This window comes from Drosophila nasuta, chromosome X, assembly GCF_023558535.2.
Source record: "Drosophila nasuta strain 15112-1781.00 chromosome X, ASM2355853v1, whole genome shotgun sequence".
Classification (NCBI taxonomy): Eukaryota; Metazoa; Arthropoda; class Insecta; order Diptera; family Drosophilidae; genus Drosophila; species Drosophila nasuta.
Genome location: NC_083459.1, coordinates 22,535,509 through 22,557,475, shown reverse-complemented (window position 1 = coordinate 22,557,475; position 21,967 = coordinate 22,535,509). Strand labels below are relative to the sequence as shown.

Sequence of the window (21,967 nt, the reverse complement as noted above, 5' to 3'; positions counted from 1 at the left end):
TGAAAGTAAATACTAAAAGCCTTCCTCGGCGATTCTTAAATTGTCAATTTAAAAAATGGGAATTGTATGCGGCATTCTCTGCGATTCCCAATCGAACTATTTAATCTAAGTGCAATTTTATGATAATAGTTTGTCTATGTTTTCTTAAAGAAAGTAAATACTCAAAGACTTCCCCAGAGATTCTCAAATTGTCAATCTCACAAATGTGAATTGTAATTATCGCATTCTCTACGATTCCCAATGGAACTGTTTAATCTAAGTTTTACCCGTTATATTAATTTCTTTTAAATATAATAAACTTGTTGTCTATGTTATTTTAAGAAAAGTAAATACTCAAAGACTTCCCTAGAGATTCTCAAATTGTCAAGTTTTCCTCTGTGATTCTCAAGCTTTTAACTTTTATATAGCTAGCAATGGAACTATTTAATTCAAGTTAGTCTAAATACGAATACAGTGTGAGCTAAACCAAATTGAATTGATCACCAATCAACATATGTTGTTTATGTTTTTTTAAGGCAAACAAATACTCGAATCCCTTTTAGACGAAATATTTAAATAGTTAGCTATGCTTATATGATGTGTAATATTTCACTGTTTCATTGCCAATTTCAATTGACTAGTAAGTTTCAAAAGTCCTAATATGTAACTAAAAGGTTTCCTTAGAATCATTAAGTTGTTCTCTTATTATCGAAACATGTGAACCATTTCATAAACATGGATTACCAATAAATTATAACTAATTTCTTTGATTTACGTCTAAACATTTCTATTTAAAAAAAGTATTGACTCTCCCATCTACATAAACATGCTCCGCAATGTTTAATTTGGACAAGCTTAAAATATATGCTGTAAGCTAATCAAATAACAAAAGCTCTCTCTGCCTTTCTAATAAAAAACTAAAGACATAAAGAACTCTCTTATCAAACATAAACATTTAAAGGAAGTAAGGGAAGAACGAGTAGTAAACAAGTATGCAGGAACTTACCTTGCGATACTCTGCGACGAATCCGGTGATCATCGACTGAATGGCGGCAGCGCGTGTGGCATGTAACGCTAGATGCTTCCCATTGCGCAGATTGAGCTGCAGTGCAGCGGGTCGCGGCAGCGTGACAGCGTTCTGGATCTCGGCGAAGGAAATGGCCTGCACCACAATCAGATAGTCGGCATCGCGACGAGCCAAATAGAGGCCGCTGTGTGAGACACCCATGATGGAGACATCCGGATATAAAGGAGCGCCCTGCACAGCAAAGAGACGTGCGAAGTAGAGCGGCCAATCGCGAGCCATGTCCACCAGATGACGCTTCACCAGGGCGCGCACCTGTTGCCCACGGGCAGCCAAGGTGTCGACGCTGACGCCATGGCCATGCAACATATTGAGGGCGGCGTTTTTCTCCTGCGGCGTTATGCGCAAGCAGGGCGTCACACCAAACACATCGCTCAACACCTGGGCGAAGAGCAGATCCAGGGCGACGGGCGGTCCAATCGGTTCGTGCGGCTGAAAGACTTCCTTGCGCACCCGCAACTTCCATGGCACCCGATTGTAGGTGAGACAGGCTGTCGACCCACCGGAAGCGGCGCCAACTGCTGAGCTAGTGACCGCACTTGCTGCTGCGGCTGCGGATGTAGGTGTTACAGGCGCAGGCGGCACTGGGGCGGGCACCACGACCGGGGACATCGATATGGAGGAGGAGGAGTCAAGGAGCAGCGACTCGGACTCTCTGACGCCCGCTGAGCTAGCGGAGCTCTTTCGCTTTCGTTCGTGCTCATACTTCTGGGCCATGTGTGTGCGGAACGTGGCTGGTTCACGTTCCCGCTCTCGCTCCCGTTCCCGAGTCGACTTCGATCCGGTCGTATCCAGGCTGGCTTGTATGACGCGCGGTGGCGCCGGCTGATATACTTTGTGACTTTCCTTCTCGCGCTCCACCTGACGTAGTTCGTACAAACGCTCGCGTTCGCGTTCTCGTTTCTCGCGCTCCTTCTCGCTGCCACTTCCTGAGGCCGGACCCTCGACCTCCGCCCGATCCCACACCGACTCCGAATAGTCCTCGCGATCCCGCGATCGACTGCGACTGCGCGAACGCTCGCGTTCGGTCTGCAGCTCCTGTTCCCAGACTGCAACGGAGTGCTGATCCTGATGCTGGTCGTGCAGCGACTGCTGTTGGTGTTGGTAACGGTGCAGCTGTTGCTGTTGCAGCTGCAACTGTTGTTGTTGCTGCTGCTGCTGTTGCTGGTGGTGCAGCAGCAGCTGCGATCCCATCGGCTGACGCACTGCACCGAAGGTATCCCGCTCTTGTCGCTGTATGAACGCCGGCACATGCTCCTTGCGATAGTCCGGCTCGGGTTCCTCCGCTTCCGGAGAATGCTGCAGTTGCAGCGGACTTTGCGGCGCCGGCGGCGGAGCGGGTGGTGCCATGCTTGGCGGTCGAATGGGTGGCGGTGGTGCTGGCACCGATGGCGCTGGCGGTAGCAGTACTCCTGGCCAGGCTGTGGGCGGAGCGGGGGGCGGTGACAGTTTGCCCTCCATGCGCTCGATCTGGGTGCGCACTGTGGCCAGGGACTCGACGGCGGGCGTCGCATTAACGCTGGCAAAGAGTCCGCCTAGCTGTTGCTGCAGCATCAACTTGCGCGTGTCCTCGAGCTTGGCGGGTGCTCGCTGCTCCGACTTGTTGGAGACGGTCGAACGCACCGAGTGTCCCGCAGTTACCTGTTCCAGACGCTGGCGCATTTCTGAGCTGAGTTTGAGCTTGCCAACGCTGCCAGGCGGCGGACGATCGGCGCCAATCTCGAAGCTCTTCTTCGCCAGTTTTGTGCTCGTTGTCATCTGTGTTGTGGTTGTCGTCACCGACCCAGACCCAGTCGATGTCATCAGCTGTTGCTGTTGCTGCAGCTGCACTCCATCCATTCCGGAAGAACCATTCGTCTCCAAGCGCATGCTGCTCCTATGCATCTGCATTACGGGCATACGGTTGCCTAATCCCGCCGGAGGCGTGGGACTCTTACATGACTCTATCTCAAACTCCTCCCACTCGATGGCCGTGGCACTGGCGCCGCCCAGGCTGTGCTGTGCCTGCGGCGTCGTCTTGCGCTGCTGCTGCCGCAGCTTGAAGGCAAAGAAGTCCTCCTCGGTCTGGAACTGTGGCTCGCCTTGCGGTGGTGGCCAGCGCCATTTTCCAATGCGGACTGTCTTGGCACGTCCATAGGGATCCAGGAAGTGTCGCGTCTCCGACGGATCCTTGCCCTCCAGCGGTGGCGGCATTGGCGGTGGTGGAGGAGGCGCCGGCGGCTGCATACCCGATGCTGCCTCGAGCACCAGGCTGCTGCTGCGCGTCGTTGTCATCATTGTGGTCGTCTTCATGCGCAGCGGAGACTGCACTGGCGAAGGCGGCGAGTTGCCGCCTCCACCAGCAGCTGGCGGAGATCCGCTCGGGTCTCTGTTGTGGCTATTCGTAATGACATTTCCGTTGGCGTTGCTGTCGCGGTCTCGGCCCGCTTGTGCCTGCTGACTGAGCAGCGTCTGCAGTGCCTGATTCTGGGCGAGCAGCTGCTGCTGTATCTGCAGATTCTGTGCCATGGCCGATTGCAGGAAGGCGCGCTGCACCTGCTGCTGATAGAGCGCAGCGGGAGCTGCGTCTGGTTCACCGCCAGGCAGCTGCATCAGTTGATGCAGCAGCGGATCGGCAGTGGCCGTTGCATTGCTGTGCTCGGTGCTGCCGCCGCCCTTGATGCAGGCCACCAACTGCTCCCGACTGCTGAGCGCGGCGAGCAGATCGTCCTCATCATCATCATCCACATAATCATCAAGGAATTCGTCCAGGTTCTGAGCACCGCCACCGCGAATACTGGCAGCCAAGGAACGTGCATCGGACAACTCGTCGAGGGAACCGTCCAGCACCGGACTAAATAGATCGTCCAGGAACTGATCAACGTCCGAGGCCTGCGAAGGAACTCGCACTCGACGCACATGACTGGCGAGCGAGGGCGCCTCACTGGTGTCGGACATGGCCGAGGAACGTGTGGCATACTCCGACTTGTCCATGTTGTACTTGCTCGAGTGGGCCGAGCCATGCGAGGCGGCATGCGATCGTCTGCCCGCATGCTGCGACTTCTGGTAGCGTGGCGCCGACTCCTTGCCCATGGGAGCGAGACGCTCGGCGGAGTGATAGCGCTCATTCAGCCGGCTCTCGGACAAACCCAAGGCGAGTGTGTGCAGCGGCGACTCCTGCGAATCGCTGTCCGGCAGCGGCAATTGCTGGCTGCCCATGTCACCGGCCAGTAGATCGTCCAGGGACTTGGAGCGCGACTTCGACTGCGCCCCAGGCACCAAATGCGGTGTAATGGGTTCCTCGGTGCGCTCGAAGTAGCGTTCGTTAAGGGCCGAACTGCGCGACAGCAGCTCCCGGCTACTGCGACGCTGCGGCGTTGACTGTGATTCCTCCTCCTCTTCGTCATCGCGCTGTTGTTGCTCTCGCTTGCTGGCTGCAGCTCCCCCGCTTCCCCCAGCGGCGGCTGCTGCTCCTGCGGATGTCGGTGGCGCAGGCGGCGGAACTCCGGGACGTTTGACGCCCTCGGGTAGCGTGGTACGTGTGAATTTGGCGCCGGAACGCAGCAGATCACTGCGCGGTGCGGGGAAAGCCGGGCACAACTCCTTCTCGGCAATCAGATCCATGACATAGTCCAGGCCACAGCTGTCCGTCAGCTGCTGGCCATCGTCGAGCACCAACGTCCAGCCGCGACTGGCCACGCCCAGCGTAGACACAGCCAAGGCGGCTGCCTCTTCGCAACTGGTCCACGAATCAACGGCCACAGTTTGGCTGGCCTCGTCGGGCAGCGTCAGGGGCAACGCCATGTCGCAACCGCGAGCCCAGGCACGCCACTCCAGCCAGGCAGGGACGAAGCTACGACAGGCGGCTGCACCACCTGAGCTACTCTGCTGACGCAGCAACTGGCGCTGCAGCAGTTGGCGAGTGGGCGGAGCAGGCGCCTCGTCGGTGACAAACTTCAGCAGGTATTTGCTAAAGGCGGCGCTCGGCTGGAAGCAGCACAAGCACTGACCGAGCAGCTGCCACAGGCGGGTGGCCAGTGCAGGCTCTGCGCCGTGCAGCTGATTGCAGAGCTGCACCAAGATCTCGTCACGCAACCCGCGTGAGCTGAGCGCCTTGTGCACAATGTAGTCGGCGAGCAGCTTCTCTTTGGCGCCCTCGCCCTCCAGCGCCTTGTCGTTGCTCCAGCGCAGTATCAGCTTAAACACGGCCAAGGCATCCTGAAAGTCTTGATCCCGCGATGCTGCACGCGTCAGCAGCGGTGCCGTTATGGGTTCGCGACGCGGCTGCAGTCGCAGTCCGTTGCAATAGACGCTGCTGAACTTGCCAAAGCTAAACTGACCCAGATCCGGGGGCAGCTGAGCACTGGCCGCCGGAGGTCCGGGCACTGTTCCGAGCACCTTGACCAGATGCCGATCGCTGTGCGGTGGCTGCCAGCCCTGCAGCTTCGAGTAGATGAACGCCAGCTCGGCGGGAATGTCCAGATAGCTCAGCTGACTGCGCTCCAGCACCGCCTGCTTAGCCTCGCGTGCCTCACGCGCCCTTTGAGCTGCCTCACGCGCCTCCTGCCGCCTGCGATGATCGGATCGCAGCTGCTGCACGCGACGACGCGCCTGCTTGCCACGCCACAGCCGTTGCACGGTTAAGGCACCGTGACGCAGGTGCTCGTAGCGCTGTTGCTGACGCTGGCCACGCCAACGTGCCTGTAGCTTGGTGGCAGCCAGCTGGCGACGTGTTAGCTGGCGTCGCACCAACATGCCACGCACGTGGCGCTGAATGTGAACCGCCGCTTGACGCAATCGCTCCGTGCGTCCACTTTCGAGCGCGCGGTGCAGCGCCTCGCGCAGAAAGACGCGTGTGGCGCCCAGCTGGTAATCGGGTCCCTCGACACCAGTGCGTGGCATGGCCTCCAGCAGCATGCGGCAGAGTTCGCGGTACGGTGTGCCGCGAGCCAGGGGCGAGCTCAGCAAATGCCTGTAGCGTTCGACGAAGTGCTGGAAGCGCAGGCGCACCGGGTAGCCACGCTGTCGGATTTGTATGGTGTCGAGCATGCCGAGGTAGCGCAGCTGTTGAAGCACACAGGGCATGTCCATGCGCAGCGGCTGCTTCTCCTGATTGGGTTTGATGCAGCGCACGAACCAGGGATGGCAACGTCCCATCGACTGCAGCAGCTGCTGCAGCGAGTCCGCGAACCTCGCGGCCACCGTCGGTGTGCGTGGCTTCATCGTGACAAAGCGACCGTTGCTGCCCTTGGGCAGTGTTTTGCCAGCGTCCCGCTGGGCGCGCAGTTGCTTCGTCAATTCGCTGACCAGGGGCAAACGACTGGTGGCGAGCAATTCCAGGACATCGCCACGCAGCGCATCGCGATTCTTGTCGAGGAAGCCATCGACACAGTACCAGACTTGGCCGGCGTAATGCGTTACCCCGAACTCCTGAGCTCCGATCCGGGGTCGAGCGTATAGCTCGCTGAGTGCATGGTTGTAGTGGCACTTCTCGAGGAAACTCAGATCGGTGGCACGCGGAAAGTTTGATTCGTCGTCGAGCAGATGACAAATGCCAACGGGCTTCTTCGCCAGCAGATGGATGACGGGCAGATTGTCGTCCCAGGCGAGCGGCGTCCACTCGAGTCGCTCCCTGGCATATTCCGCCTGCTCCAGCTTGAAGACGTGCTTGTTGAAATACAACTGCAGATTCTCGTTGGCATAGTTGATGCACAGCTGCTCGAAACTGTTCTCCGCCAGATCCTCGAAGCCAAAGATGTCCAGTATGCTGATGCGATGCGCATCATGGGTGCCGCCCTTCTGTACAATCGAATTGATGCGTGACACCAGCCAGTTGAAGAGACCCGCGTACAGCGCCTTGGCGAACGCATCTCTCGCATCCAGCGCCTGGTCGATGCCCAGCGGCGTGTGCAAACGCTCGGCGCGCGCTTCGGTGGTGCGACTGGTTAGCGCACGATGCATTCCTTCGGCGCTGATGTGCAGCAAGTGGGCAGCCCACTTGATTTCCGCATCGGATCCGATCTCCACGCCCTCCTGCCCATGGCGCAGTTGTCGGCGATGGAAGTACACGTTTCCCAGATGTAGCACAGCGGCAAGGACACGCACGATGCCCTCGCGTTCACCCTCGGTGACGCCCAGCACTTGCATGGCGCTGAGCAACGATGCCCAGTCGACACGACCGCTGGCACAATCGGTGGCGCCTTGATTCAGATAGAAATACTTGTCCGCCTCGAGCAGACCGTACTTGGAGCGCTCGGATTCGCTGAGCCCCCCAAGCATCTCGTAGAAGACATGATAGTTGCGTTCCCCCGGCGCCTGGGTGACAATGCGTGACTTTTCCAACAGATATTGCGTGATCTTGGCACCCACAATGGCGCCGCTCTTGAAGTACACCTCCAGATATTTGCCAAACCGGGAGCTGTTGTCGTTGCGTGCGGTTCGCGCATTTCCAAACGCCTCCAGTAGCGGGGCCGCCTCCAGTATCTGCTCCGTGATGACGGCGGAGGCACTGCCACCTCCTGGCACTACAGCCGCCAGATATTGCATCACCAGCTTGGTGGACTCCGTTTTGCCGGAGCCCGATTCACCCGATATGACCACCACCTGGGGTGATGGCAGCGCAGCGTGGGCCGCAGCTCCCAATTGCAAATAGATGTGGAGGCAGTGCGCCCAAAGGGACGACCCGCATACTGTTTGGCCACCTCCAAGCCATAAGCATCCGGGAACATCTTGTAAGGATTGACAGCGATCAATATGCTGCCGGCAAAGGTGTAGATCAGCCCCTTGTCGTAGCGCAGTCGCAGGTTCCACAGCAGCGATGCTTCGTGCAAATCGTCGAGGAGCGTCATGTCCTCCACTCCACTGCTGCCCAGATCCTGGCGTGCCCTAAGGCTGCCCTCACCAGGCTGCAGTGCGAACGTTTGTGCCTGTCGGAAAAATTAGAGAATTAGTTTCGATTGCTTGTTGAAAGATTGGGAAAGTCATGACTCAAAGTTGCGGCAGTCTGGGGAGGACATCTTCCCATAGACCTCGATATTCTTAAGTCGATGACTGGAAACAGTCAAGGGAGAGAGAACTCATTCCTGAAATAGTTCCCAATATTTCTAAATCCTATATTACTAAACTGATTCTCGCTCTCTCAAAACTCAAGTGGAATTAGATATATTTGATTGAATAATGTTGGCAATGTCAAGGTTCAAAATGTTATTCCCTACACTTGAAGTGAAGCTCCTTCCCACAGTCCCCGATATCCTCAAGTTATTAAACGACATTACTAACTCGCGCGACTCACATGACGGGCCATGACATCGCTGCAGAGCGTGGATAATCGCTTGACCACCTGCGGATAGCGGCACTTGAGGCGACGCTGTCGGCGAAGCAGCAGCAGCTGCTGTTGCTGTGGCGACTGAAGGGAGGCGCAGATATCCTCGAGATCCTCGAGACTCGCGGGTCGTTGGCGCCGCAGCACGTGGGGCGAGAGCAGGGCCAACGATGGCGACTGGGCTGGACTGGGCGTGACACTGTTGCCGCGCTGCCATGGCTCCAGGTGGAACCGAACGATGCGCATCTAACGGCACAATCCGGACAGGGAAACAGAAACCGGACAAGAGCGCAACAATAACAAAAACAACAACAACGATTAAACGTTGTTGGCCGCCGTCTCGAATGCAACTGAAAGGAGCTGAGCTTGCGCTCCGAAGCCACCACGAAGACACAGTTACCACAGATTTTCCCCTCCTCAGATTCCTCTTCAGGTTTTTCCTCCACCCCGTTTTAAGCGATCGATTTAAACACGTTTCGTGTTTCTGTTTCTATTTCTATTTCGGCTTCTGCTCGAGTTTGTGCAGCTTCGGATAGGGGAGGGGGGAGCTAACGGGAATTGGGAGAGAGAAAGACAAGAGCCGAGACGAGCAAAGTGTCATCTTCTCCTGGCCACTTTTGGGTAACGACAATAGAGAGAGCGCAAGAGAACAAGGCACCAAAAACCTGTCGCACATCATTGTCTTTCTGATCTCAATTCAATTAAGAAGTCATCTCTCTCTCTCCCTCTCGCTCCTAGTTGAGAGAGCGCCACTTTCTCCAAGCCAATAAGTAGAACCAGTTCAGTGTCGGATTCTTGTCTTCTTGAGTGCGCTGCCTGCGACACAGCCAAAGATGCAACCGATGCGGCAGCTGCAGCATTAACTATCGAGAGTGGATCGAGACTTTATCGAACTCAACTTTCATTTACCATATTTGATCTTCTGAAAAGTGTGTCCATCTTTTGTGGACTTATTGAGGATTTAAACAATTATAAGTGAAACAGTCCGACAACAACTAATTGAGGTTATAAACTGATGCCATGAGCTTGTAAAGATCCTTTAACATATTTATCTAGACTTCTAAATAAACTGTTAAGTATGATCTTGAAAGTTTTCTAGCAGCTCAAAGAGTTTGCATATCATATCAAGTTTCATTGCTTATGTAAGCGTACGCTTTGCATGAGCTTTCGAGTGCTGTGCAACTACTCAGGGGACATGCGAACTCGATCGAGAAATGCTTCTTCTGGCCAATTGCCAAGAAGTTGTCGGACAACGTCACATCTGAACAGGATACAAATTGTGTGCGCGTGTGTGACGAGTGACGAGGCAAGTTTGGGGATTCGTATTCTTGATTTCTTCAGCTGGCAAACAATGGCAACAACAACAACGAGCAACTGCAAATGCAACGGCATAAACGTCTAACTGTTACCAGTTATTAGCCAAAGCCGCTGGCTGTTAAACTTACTGAATGACTGACTGACTAATGTTGTTGTTTTCTCTGCTGCTGCTTGTGTTGCTGTTGCAATGACAGGCTTAATTGCAAAGGAAAAAGGAAACGGAGCCAGCAGTCGCTGCCGGCGTTGTGCAATTACGATACCCGGAGCTTTAGACGGAGCTCAGAAACAGCTTCACGCATAGGTACAAAACATTTCCGTTGCACACCACAACACTGATTACCTAACGGGAAGATACCCTGCAGACTCCACACGATGTCAAAGGTAATATAAGACTTAAGAATACAAAGTTAAAGCGCTAAAGTTTTGTCGACTCAAAGTATATTTTAATAGAAGGGATATTCATTTGCGGTTGGCTCAAATTTAGAACACCCTTTCCACCTTTGAACCATTTTCCTTAACCAGCTGTAGACTGAATTTCGACTATAAGACAAATGATTCATCTCTAATTTAAGTGCCTAAAAGTATGATTTATTTTCTATTACTCAAAGGGAGAAATTGAAGTTGAACTATCAGACCAAAAGTCAAACTATATTTCCGTTGCACTCTACAAGAGATATTCATTTGCTGTTGGCCGAAATTTCGGTATTAAAACGGACTCCTACATTTTCATAGTTAAACAAATATAAACAGAGAATTTCATTTCATGGCCTTACTTTCGGTTCTAATTTGAGTGCCTAAAAGTATAATTTATTTTCTATTACCTCGGGAGAAATTGAAGTTGAGCTATCAGATCGTCGGAGATCAGAAATATTTGCGTTATCTATTAGCCCGGTGAATGCCTTTCTATTGTTTGACTTGTGCGTTGACTGTCAATAAGAGAGACAACAGGTTATTCACTCCACTTCAAGTGGCGATAGTTTTTAGTGCTGCTTTTAGTATACCCAATTATGGGGATTTTATGGGCACAGGGTATATAGTTTATAGTAAGTATAAGTATACATAAGTGAGAAGCGACAAATGGCACGCCGTGAATTCCAAGTGCCAAAAACAACGCAATTCGTGTTTTGCTTGACGACGACAAGTGAAAATAGTGAAAAGCATTCATGAAATATTTGCTGACGCGCAGCTGAGCAGCCGCAGCCCTTGGCCAACAAAATGTGTGAAATTTATGCACAGTGACAGTGACAGTGACTGTCAGCAGTTGGTGGACACGGACACGGACACTTACCTTGCCCTTGATCATTGCCTGGACGACAATCACTTGAGCAGCGCGATGCACCTCCTGGATCTCGCCGGGAATGGGATGACCCACCCCGGGATCGAACCACACGAGATCCCCTTCGGCCCAGTCCATGATCCCTGAAGCTCCGCTCTCTCTCTCCGCACTAGATTTGCACCTCGTTCAGTCCTTTCACCCTGCAACAATTATGTGCAAATCTCTCAGTTGTCTCGGATGATGATCTTGATGACGATTGTTTTCCAATCTCGTCTCGTCTCGTCTCGTCTCGTCTCGTCTCTCTTCTCTTCTCTCTGCAGAGTCCAAAAGGGGATTGTGGGGAGACGTCCAAAGCTTCAGGCTGCTGGCTGATGCATTGCTGCAAATACAAATGGCATTTGAATTTGATTAGTTTCAGATTGGAATTCAGATTCAGCTACGATTTGACAGTAGCTCGCAACATTTCACAGCCACCGCAAAAAAAAAATCACAAAAACAGCAATATTCAACAATAACAAACTCGCAAAAAAAACCGAAAACAAACCAAATAAAAACATCACACCACAGAAAAAATTCACGTAATTATTTCAGTTGTATACATCAAATGCCACTGCCTCTGGCATATTAAACTCCAAAGTAAGTAACAACAAGCTGCGCTCTGCACTTTACACTTGATCGACGCGGAGATGCCCATTAATGTTGTTAATGCGATTGTTAGAAACAGAGTTAAGATCGGAATAGAAGTAATTTGTTTTGTAATTAAACTTTCTTAAATTTCGATAAAATGGAATAAGTTATATATTGGGAAGAAAAGTTGTGTGTATCAATCCTTAGCTTAGCTTTAGTTTAACTTCAAAAATGCACCTTTATATGTTAGTATTTTTTTGGTATATTATATGGTATAAATATACCGAGTTATTTTTAGACTGCTTTTGTGTTCTATGGTATATTTTAAGTGTAGTACTATGGCAATATATCAAATACAACCTGCGGTATATATTAGTATTTTTCGGTATATTAATTCGGTATATTTTCGGAATGATTTGTCTGACAATCAGGTTTATTTTGTAGTCTATGGTATATATTTGTAATGTAGTGCTATATTAATATACCAAATATAGCCTTCGGTATATTTCAGCATTTTTCGGTATATTACTTTGAAAAATTTTTAGTATATGGTTTTATTGAAAACACCCTCGACTGCAGCTTTCGTACTTGATCAGTTTGATAAATATTTATAGAAAGTTTAGTTGGCAATTTATGCAATTGCAAAACGAATTCATAAAACATAATCATTTCACGCTCTTTTCATTTGGATCACAACTCTGGCATACCCTAACGTAACTGCAAGTACAGGGTATCGGAATGCTTATCAGAGACCTCGCTCAGTCAGTCAGTCAGTTGGTTGGTTGCTCGCTTTGGCTTTTGCCATTCACAAGTGATTGTCAACGCTGTGTCTGACTACTGTCATTGTCACTCCTCGCTGTTGGGGAGGGGTGAATGGCGAATGGCGAAAGAGGGGGGAAAGGAGTGTGAGAGGGGAGGGGACGCAACAGCAACGAGGGCCATTTGCTGCTCAATGAAATTCAATGAAAGTAACTTTTTTTGTTCATCGTTTTTCTTTCACGCTTATTATTTTCATTATGATTTCATATTTGTGTTTACATTTCCCTTCAACCTACCCCCTTTATCTCTTTTTTTTTAAATGCAATGAAATGCAAGGGCGAATATCATAAATTACTCATACAATGGGATGACAGCAGCAATTGTTTAACAACTGCCAAATGTCAGCAGTAAAATAAAAAAAAAAGCAATTTACAAGTTGCAATCACTCACTCAAGATTCAGTCGAGAGAGAGAATATTTTCCCATGATGCTTTCTCAATAAAAAAAGAAAAACAACAATTACAACTGTAAAGCTTTTTCACTTTTGACTTTTGGGATTATCAATTGATTCATAATTATTAAAATAGAGAGTCCAGAACTTTCGACAACAAGCTCTTGGCGAATTTCGATATAAGAATTCGCTTTCACCTTCAGTTCAAATTAGATTTTTGTTCATCTGCGTTGGATTCCCAAGCAGGGCAAAGTTATAACTACAATTTGGCCCAGATACAAATTTATCAAACAAAAAAAAAGCGGCAAAAACTAATGAAAAACCGGCAAAAAGAATGGATGATTAAAATTGAATTAATGAATCGCCAAAAAGGGAATTCAGCTTCGTTAAGAAATTGTCAAAGAATTTCATAAAAATAAATAAAGAAATGAATATGTTAAATATGAAATGCGGACGCCCAAAAGTCGAGACCAAAAACAAATGCTGATGTCAAGAATACTAAATAGCCATGGCCAAAACCCAAAAGACTCGACTCATACTTTGGCAATGTTGTGGTCGATGTTGTTGTTGTTTTTGTTGCTGGTGCTGATTACCTTTTGGTGAGACAAACTTTCACCTGTTTAGCGGCAAAAGCCTTTAACATAAATATTTATGCCCAAAACAACAACAACAACAGCAACAGCAACAAACACTGTTGCTGCTTTTGTTGTTATTTGTAATTTTAAAGCAATGCGCGCGCACTCGCATTTGATGCTCGAACTGAATTTGGATTTAGAGTTTGGTTAGAGCTTAGCTTTGTCTGCGGATTTGGCCAACAAATTGTGTGCTAAATGGCCAGACAAGTGTCTGCGAATTGACAAAGTCAATAGAGAGCGCGAAAGGGGGGAAAGAAAAAGAGAGCAGCGAGCATTCAACCAACTTGTTTGGCGAGGCGATTTGGCTAACAAGATACGAAATACGAAATATACTCGAAACTGGCAGCTGTCAGTCATTCATTTATTGATCCATTCAGTCAGTCAGTCAGTCATTCACTCACTCAGTCAGTCACTCAGTCAGCCGGTCATTTATTCCACGCGTACACCTGGCTCGCTCTCTCTCTCTCTCTCTCTCTGTCTCTCTTGCCTCCCTTTCGCTCGCCCTCCTTCTCTCTCTTTCTCTCTGTCTCTCTCTCTACAGCAAATCTCAACTCGACTCGAGTCGAGTTCGACCGCATTCCAATGCTAAGACGTCGCTGCCCGCTGTTGCTTGCTTTGCTGCTTTGCTGCCTTGCCTGCAGTCAATATCTATGTCGATGTCTATGTTGTCCCAACAGCAACAACAACAACCACTACAACAACAATAACAACAACATTGGCAGCAACAACACTTCGGCCATTTAATGGAAGTTCTCATGTGTAATCAATGATTGCGAAACACTCGCGACTGCTTTCAAATCGTGCATCCAAAAGAATTCGATCATTGAATATTTGTTTGCTCATAAAATCGTTTGATATTTAGTTTAGTATCAAATTGGTAGTTTTTTTTTAAAGGTTAAATATTTGTTTGTGCTTTTTAATATGTACTTGCAAGAAATTGCTTTAAATATGTTAAGCAATATCTATTTTTAATGTAGTACTATATAAAAAAATATACCAAATAAAGAATTTGTGGTGTATTTTAAAACTCGTAAGTTTGCAATGTGGTTTATTTTGCAAAATTTTTAATGTAGTTCTATATCAATATACCAAATAAATAATTCGGTATATTTTAGTATTTTGTGGTATATTTTATATATAATTCAATTAAGTATATTTAAAAATGAATACCGCAATGCTTTGCTTTTATTCACAATGGGTATCTTTCTTACTTGTTTCTTAATATTTTTATTATTTCTACACTTTTCAAATATTTCAATTTAAGTTAAGATGTTTCTTTGAAAAAACTTCTTTCTATGCAAATTTTTCTTCAAAGAAATTTCTTTGTGTACTATGTATAATATTTATTAATATCATACTTTTCAAATACTCTGAGATTATTTTCACGCTTTTCAAATATTACACATGCTATTTATAGTAATAAATGTATGTGTTGCTTTAAAGGAAATTTCTGCGTGTATAATAATATTATTATTATTTTCACACACTTCTGATATTTCAATTGATTGTAATAAAACGATCTGCACGAAAGTTTCTTTAAAGAAAATTCATTATGTGCTATAATATTATTATTTTCAAATATTGCAAGTTATTATAATAAAATGTCTTATACAAATATTGCTTTTAAAGTATATCAATTTATAGATGTTTTTTTGGAAAAACTCCCGTATACCGTAATAATATTATTCCATTAATTGTTTCTTTAATGAAATTTCTTGGTGTACTCCAATATTATTATTTTCACACCTTTCAAATACGTAAATTTATCTAAGAAACCCCTTTACTATAATATTATTATTTCCACAGTTTTCAAATACTTCAATTTATTATAGTAAAGTTATCTGTATAGATGTTCCATTTAAGAAAATTTATCATCTACTTCAATATAATTATTTCAATTTCCCTAAGAAACTTCTTTATGTACTCTAATATTATTATTTCCACACTTTTCAATTGAAAATGTAATTAAATATGCCTTCTTCTATATCAGTTATGGTATTATGTATTACAATCTTAGCGCTCATTACTTAACGGTTCAATTATGCAGATCTTTTTCGAAGCAGCGAGCGTGTTTTAATAGCGCTCAGCCAAGATTCGACTAATAAAATGCAAATGAGGGCGTGGTCAAGCTGTAAGCTGTAAGCCATAAACGGTGTGTGTTGTGAGAAGTTTCTTGAACTCGTAAAGTGACCTACGAAGAGTTGTCCGCTGTCTGTGCTTTTGTGTTGTGGCCAGTTCAAGGTTCCAGTCAAGGGGATCATCGGAGAGAGGCTGCCCCACCCCACAGTCAGTTCGTGGTAGTCAAATGCCGTTAATACGTATAGCATGATAGCCTGGGTCAGTTCGTTGCCTAAGTCTTTTTCAAAAATGCGCGCAAGTTCGTTGCCTAAGTCTTTTCAGATATAAAAAAATGTGCGCAAGTTCGTTGCCTGAGTCTTTTGAAGGCAAGTTCGTTTCCTAAGTCTTTTCCAAAATCTTTCTGTTTTTATTTCACATTTTTTTGGTGGTCTGTCAGTTTTCCCATGACAAAATGCGCTAAAAATTCCCCACAGCATTTCGATTTCTAAAGCTATTTGTTATCACTGCAACAGTGTGTGTGTGTTTGTGTGTGTGTGCGAGTGTTTACGTGTGTGTGTCATAAATTTGTGTGTTTATGAGACAAAACACTTGAGACAAACGTTGCCCGCACCTGCACAGATGTTAAGCTATGTGTGTGTGCGTGTGTGTGTGTATGTATATGTGTGTGTGTGGCCAGAGCCAGTTTCTAGTGTTGGCGAGGCTTGAATTGATTTGTGTGCCAGATTCTTGGCATAGCACGCAGCAGCTCCCTTGACAACTCATTCGCATTCATTTGAAGAAGCTTTGCGCCGCGCCGCGCCTTAGACTTTGGGGAGTGGCTGCTAACAGTCCAAAGCACACACACACACACACACACACGCATGGCGAGTGAAACTTTTGACAAGACGAAAGATTCATCTCCATCTTCATCATTCATTTTCAATTTCATTTTGAGTTTCAGTTTCAATTTCCATTTTTTATGGCACGCACAAAATATGTGCCGTTTAATTATTTTATTTAACAAACACACACATTGTTTGATTTGGGATTCGATATCAATCCCAATAAATAGTCATGGCGCCTTTAATTGACGCAGTTTGTCGAACCGCAAATTGCATTTAATTTATTTAGCTTTGCTTTGATTTTACTTTCAACTTGCTTCGCGTTTCTTCGCATTTCTGCACAATCGCAACACGCGCTCGCGCAGCATGCAACACAAAAACAACGCAACTCAAGAGAAGACAACACGATATGAAGCGCATCGAGTGCGCGATTTCATTTGATTTCGATGCGATGCGAATCGAATGCATCTTTGATCAACAATCAAGATAAAGAACGCGCTTCAGAATTAAAGTTTTCTATTTAATCCAATTAAGTTTGAAATCATCACTTTGATCAAAAAAGCGATAAGGAACTTGATTAAAGAACTCCATTTTCAATTTAATGTAATTCGAATTAGAAAACTATTAATGATCAGCCGAGTATTTAACAAGTAATAAAGCTACAGTCGAGTGGGCTCGACTGTGAGATACCCGCTACCCACTTTGATATACCATCAGTATAGTATTATTGTTAATATATACCAGATTAATATACCGAAAAGATACTAAAATATACTAAAGTCTACATTTGGTACATCAATATAATATGACATTCAAAATATACCGAAATATATAAAAACCGAAAAAGTACTAAAAATATACTGAAGCCTATACTTGGTATATCAATATAATATGACAGTAAAAAATATACTATAGAGCATAAAAATATACCGAACGCTATATATGACATAACGGTATATTTCGACATTCAAAATATAACATAGGGTAAAAATACCGACTATGCAGAATGGTATATTGATATACTGTCAGTGCGGTATTATTTTTAATATAAATCAAATCAATATACCGAAAAGACACTGTAAATGTACCGAAGAATATACTAGATCGATATATTATGACATTCAAAATATACCATAGTGCACAAAATACCGCCAAAATATAAAATATATCCAAAGGCTTTATTTGGTATGACATTCATATAAAATATGACATTCAGAATACATCAATACAAAATACCGAAGAATATACCAAATGCTGTATTTGGTCACTCAAAATATACCATACAGTACAAAATATCAAATTGTCCACCAAAACAGTTCTTATTAGATAAGCGCTATATTTAATGAGCATCGAAATTAAAATATGAATTAAATTTTAAAAAAATAAATATTTAAAATGAAATTGATATCACCCAAAAACTATCATATTCAGTGACTAGCGGCACATTTAATAAACTTTAGCAAAACAATCTGTGATAAGCATAGTAGACATTAATCGCGTTAGAAATGATTTCAATGTAAATCGAATGCAATCATAAAGCGATAATTGAAGTCTGCAATTAATGCAATAGGAATTGATAAAAACGATTCAGAAACTATTGAGAACCACATAGTGCCATAATTAAAGAGCTTCACCACGATAATAAATAAAAAATTTATAGTCGACATTAATCTTGTTCAAAATGCGAATTAAATGAAAAGTGTGTTCAAAGCAACTTGCGAGTGATTTATCGCGTAATCTAGAAAGCTGCCTGCCTCCTTGTTGTCCAGCTCCTCTCTGTCTCTGTCTCTTCTCTACTCCTCTTCTTCTGCTTGTTCTTCCTCATCTGTTTCTTCTTTTTCATCTGTTGCTGCTGAGTTGTGCTGCTTTGTGGAGCCAAGTCGACTGAGTTATTGGCCGCTCAGTGACTAGTCACAAATTATTTGAGGATGCTGCTCTGAACTAAGCCGCTTAATGTCTGCTGCCCCGCCTTCCGCCCCCTTACACACAGCATCCACGACTCCACACACACACGCACACACATATGGATAGAAAATTTCATGTGGAAAGACAAAATATATTTAGCAAGAAGTTCAAACTCGAAGTTGATGTCGATGTCGATGTCGATGATGTTTGTGTTGAGTTTTGTTGATGTTTGTGTTGTCGGCGCACGATTTCACTAACACCAGGGCCAAGTCAAATGGCTATAAGCAAACTTGGCTAAATCGGCGACACACGCACACACACACACACACAAACACACACATAGACAGAAACACAGACACGCAGTGAGCCAAAAGGCCAATAAACCTTTGCGCAGAGTCAAGAGACAAAGTTTGTGCCACTGTTTGTTGTTGTTGTTGTTGATGTTGTTGTTGCTCATCGATCACCCGCACACACACACATATACACACACACTCACAAACACACACTCTCTTGCTTGCAGACTGTAAACAAAAAGGGAAATTTTCAGCGAGTTGTTTTCATTAGTTGTTGTTGTTATTGTTGCTGTTGATGTTGCTGTTGATGTTGTTGCCATTTCCATTGCATGCAAAAGACAATTGAAAGTGCGAGACAACATTTGTTGTTGTTGTTGTTTCTGATTATTATTATTGCCGCTGTTGTTATTGTTGTTGTTGTTGCTGTTGCTGTCATTAAGTTATTCTAAAAAGCATTCGTGTTGCTATTCGCAGTTGTTGCCGTTGCTTTTTTTCTAGGGTGCGCCGCATGATTTGTTTTGTTGTTGCTCATTTTTTTTTTCTTCTTCTTTGCCAGCTTTTCAACTAGTTGTGCGTTTACAGTTGTTGTTGCTGTTGCACGTTGCTAGCTGCCGCACCCGCAACATAAGCAAAAAACTAAAAAAATAAAAAGGGAGCCGCATTGAGACGCCTCCAACAAGCAACAAACAACAACGAGCAGCTGCAGCCTGATGTGGATGTTAAGTGGGACGCATGCGGCAAATGTGGACTTTGTCGCTGTGTGGGCGCATTTGCTAAATGTGCAACATGAGCCATGAAGTAACGAGGTGCGTTATCGATCTGACTACAGTTACCAAAAATCAAAGATTGAAAAATATACCTATAGCTATATTTGGTATATCCATGTACTATGACATTCAAAATATACAAAAGTTTACAATATAGCGATAATATACTAAAAAAAAATACCTAAGACAACAGTGTATAAAATATCGAGAATATACCGATGGCTATATTTGGTATATTTATATACTAAGACATTCAAAATATACCATAGTATATAAAGTACCGAAAATATACTAACGGTATATTTATATACTAAGACATTCTAAATATACCATAGTGCATTGAATACCGAAAATATATTAAAATATGCCGTTAGCTATATTTGGTATATTAGTATAGTATAACATTCAATATATACCAACGAGTACAACATACCGACAAAATACTAAAATATACCGAAGGCTATATTTGGTATAACGAATATACTATGACATTAAAAATACACCGAAGTGTACAAAATACAGATACGTTACTAAAATAAACTAAAACAATCCAAATATAACATACAGCTCAAAAAACACTAGATTGCATGAAACATGAGACATGAGGCTTCGATGTGACTACATTTACTAAACATTAAAGATTGAACAAAGAAAAGTACTCTATATAAATCTTTTAAAGAACTTTTTTCTCAAAAATTTAAAGATAAGAATCTGTTTACAATAAAACACACTATTTTGAAATATTTCACTGAATTTAAATTAATTTCAATATATATAGATATAAATCTAAAATATAATAATAATAAGCTATATCTTTAAATGATCTCTTTGTACAAGATTCTTTTATTAGTCGCATAACTTTTAGTTTCAGAATGGAAGACTACAAAAATCTGAAGATATTTCTTTCACTTTATTCAAACTATTTCTCTCAATTGAAGTCAATTTGATTAGACCTAATATAATAATAAAAAAGTGTGTATAATATTTATGAAAATATTACTTTAATACTTTTGTTTTTCGTGAAAAATTATGAAGCTAAAAATACTTCAGTAGTTGTTTTACTTCTTCAACTAAACACCAAAAAATCTTGAAATACTTTAAGTATATTAATATTGCTTGCTTTACTTCAGTTCAAGTTATCAATTATTATTTCTTTTCTTTTTGCAATTCAAAATATTTCTGAGATGAAATCAGTTCGATACATCAGAAACTCTACGAAAGGTAAACTAAACACTTCCAAAAAAAAAGTCCTAAAAATACTGAAATAATTTAAATAATTTATAATTTAAAATTTATTTATAATACTATAATATTTTAGCATTTCAATTAAAAGTATCTTATTTCTTTCATTTTTTGTTTTGGAATTTAAAATAGTTCGCTGAGATGAATTTCAAATCTAATAATATCTCTGAATGTATTTTAGCACTTTATGCTTCTTTCGAACTACACGAAGAGTTGTCTATTTGATGCTTTATGAATGCAAATAGCAGCATCTTCTTATCGTTATTGTTATCGTTAGCGTTAGCGTTAACATCGAAGTGTGAAAGAATGCGAAAAGGAAATCGGCGTCGAACTCAACTCGAATGCAGATGATGATGGCTCGACAACTAAATTAAATTTCTCTCTGATGGATTTGTGTCTTTCTATTGTCGCTCTTGTTGTAGTTGTTGTTGTTGTTCGTAGTTGTTGTTGTTTGTAGTTGTTGTTGTTGTTCGTTGTCTTTTGCTTGTTGTGGTATCCGCTGTGACTAAGTATTTTGTTTGAATAAAGTAAAAGCCAATTAACATCTTTGTCACATTAGCATACACTACTCTCTCTCTCTCTCTCTCTCTTTCTCTCACTCTCTCTCTCTTTCTCTACTCTCTGTGCTTGTCTTTGTTATGCATTTTGTTATTGTTGCACTGTCGGCTATTTCTGTGGCCACTCTTGGAAAGCCGCAGCAAGAACGAAGAAGCGAAGCGAGGGAAAAAACAAAAGACTGAGGCAACGAACGTGAACTAAGAATGTCGAAAGAGAGACGGAGAGAAAAGAGAATAGCTGGGGCGTAAGTTGTACGTTGTATACGGAAGTGGCACACACACATACACACACACACACACACACACACACACGCACACAAAGAGTCTCAGTTGAGAGTTGAGACGAAGCAATTCCATAGTCGAGTGGCCAATGCGGAATTCTTTGGCGGCCGGAACCAGTTTTTGTTGTTGTTGTTGTTGTTGTTGCTGTCTTACTTCTACCAATTTTTTACTCGCTTTTTTCCCTCTCTTCCAGCTACTTTAGCTTTTTTCGCTTTTGATTGCCTTTGTTGTTGTTGTTGTTGTGCGCTTTGCTTTTTAATATTTCTGCACGCTTAACTGTTCGGCTTCGAATACCGTTGCAATGCTTCTCTCGTCGTGATTTGCCAAAATGGCCTCTATACCCCTTCCCCTCTCGCTCTCTTTCCCACTCTTCCTTATGTTTCCCCTTCAATGTTCAATTGCGTAGCGAATATCGAATTAAGTTGAATGAGCGACGAAAGTCGAGTTCTGATTCGATTGCACTTGCTTTTCCCTCTCCAACCCCTCTCTCTTCTCTCATCCACCTTCACACCCTCTCTACACACTTATGCAACTTTTGTGGGGAAAGCACCGTTAAAATAAAATAAACTCTGAAATCGATCTGCAACAGCCCAA

General features: G+C 44.5%; 1 protein-coding gene across 1 annotated transcript in view; it reads right to left on the bottom strand.

The window, feature by feature from the left end:
* The window catches only part of LOC132795158 (unconventional myosin-XV), a 35,731-nt gene that overhangs the window by 12,584 nt on the left and 1,180 nt on the right, over positions 1-21,967 (bottom strand). Inside the window, 4 exon segments of the mRNA XM_060805692.1 lie at positions 986-7,681; positions 7,683-7,718; positions 7,720-7,968; positions 10,969-11,335. Of these exon segments, the coding sequence (XP_060661675.1) occupies positions 986-7,681; positions 7,683-7,718; positions 7,720-7,968; positions 10,969-11,094 (7,107 nt within the window). The 5' untranslated portion in view covers positions 11,095-11,335.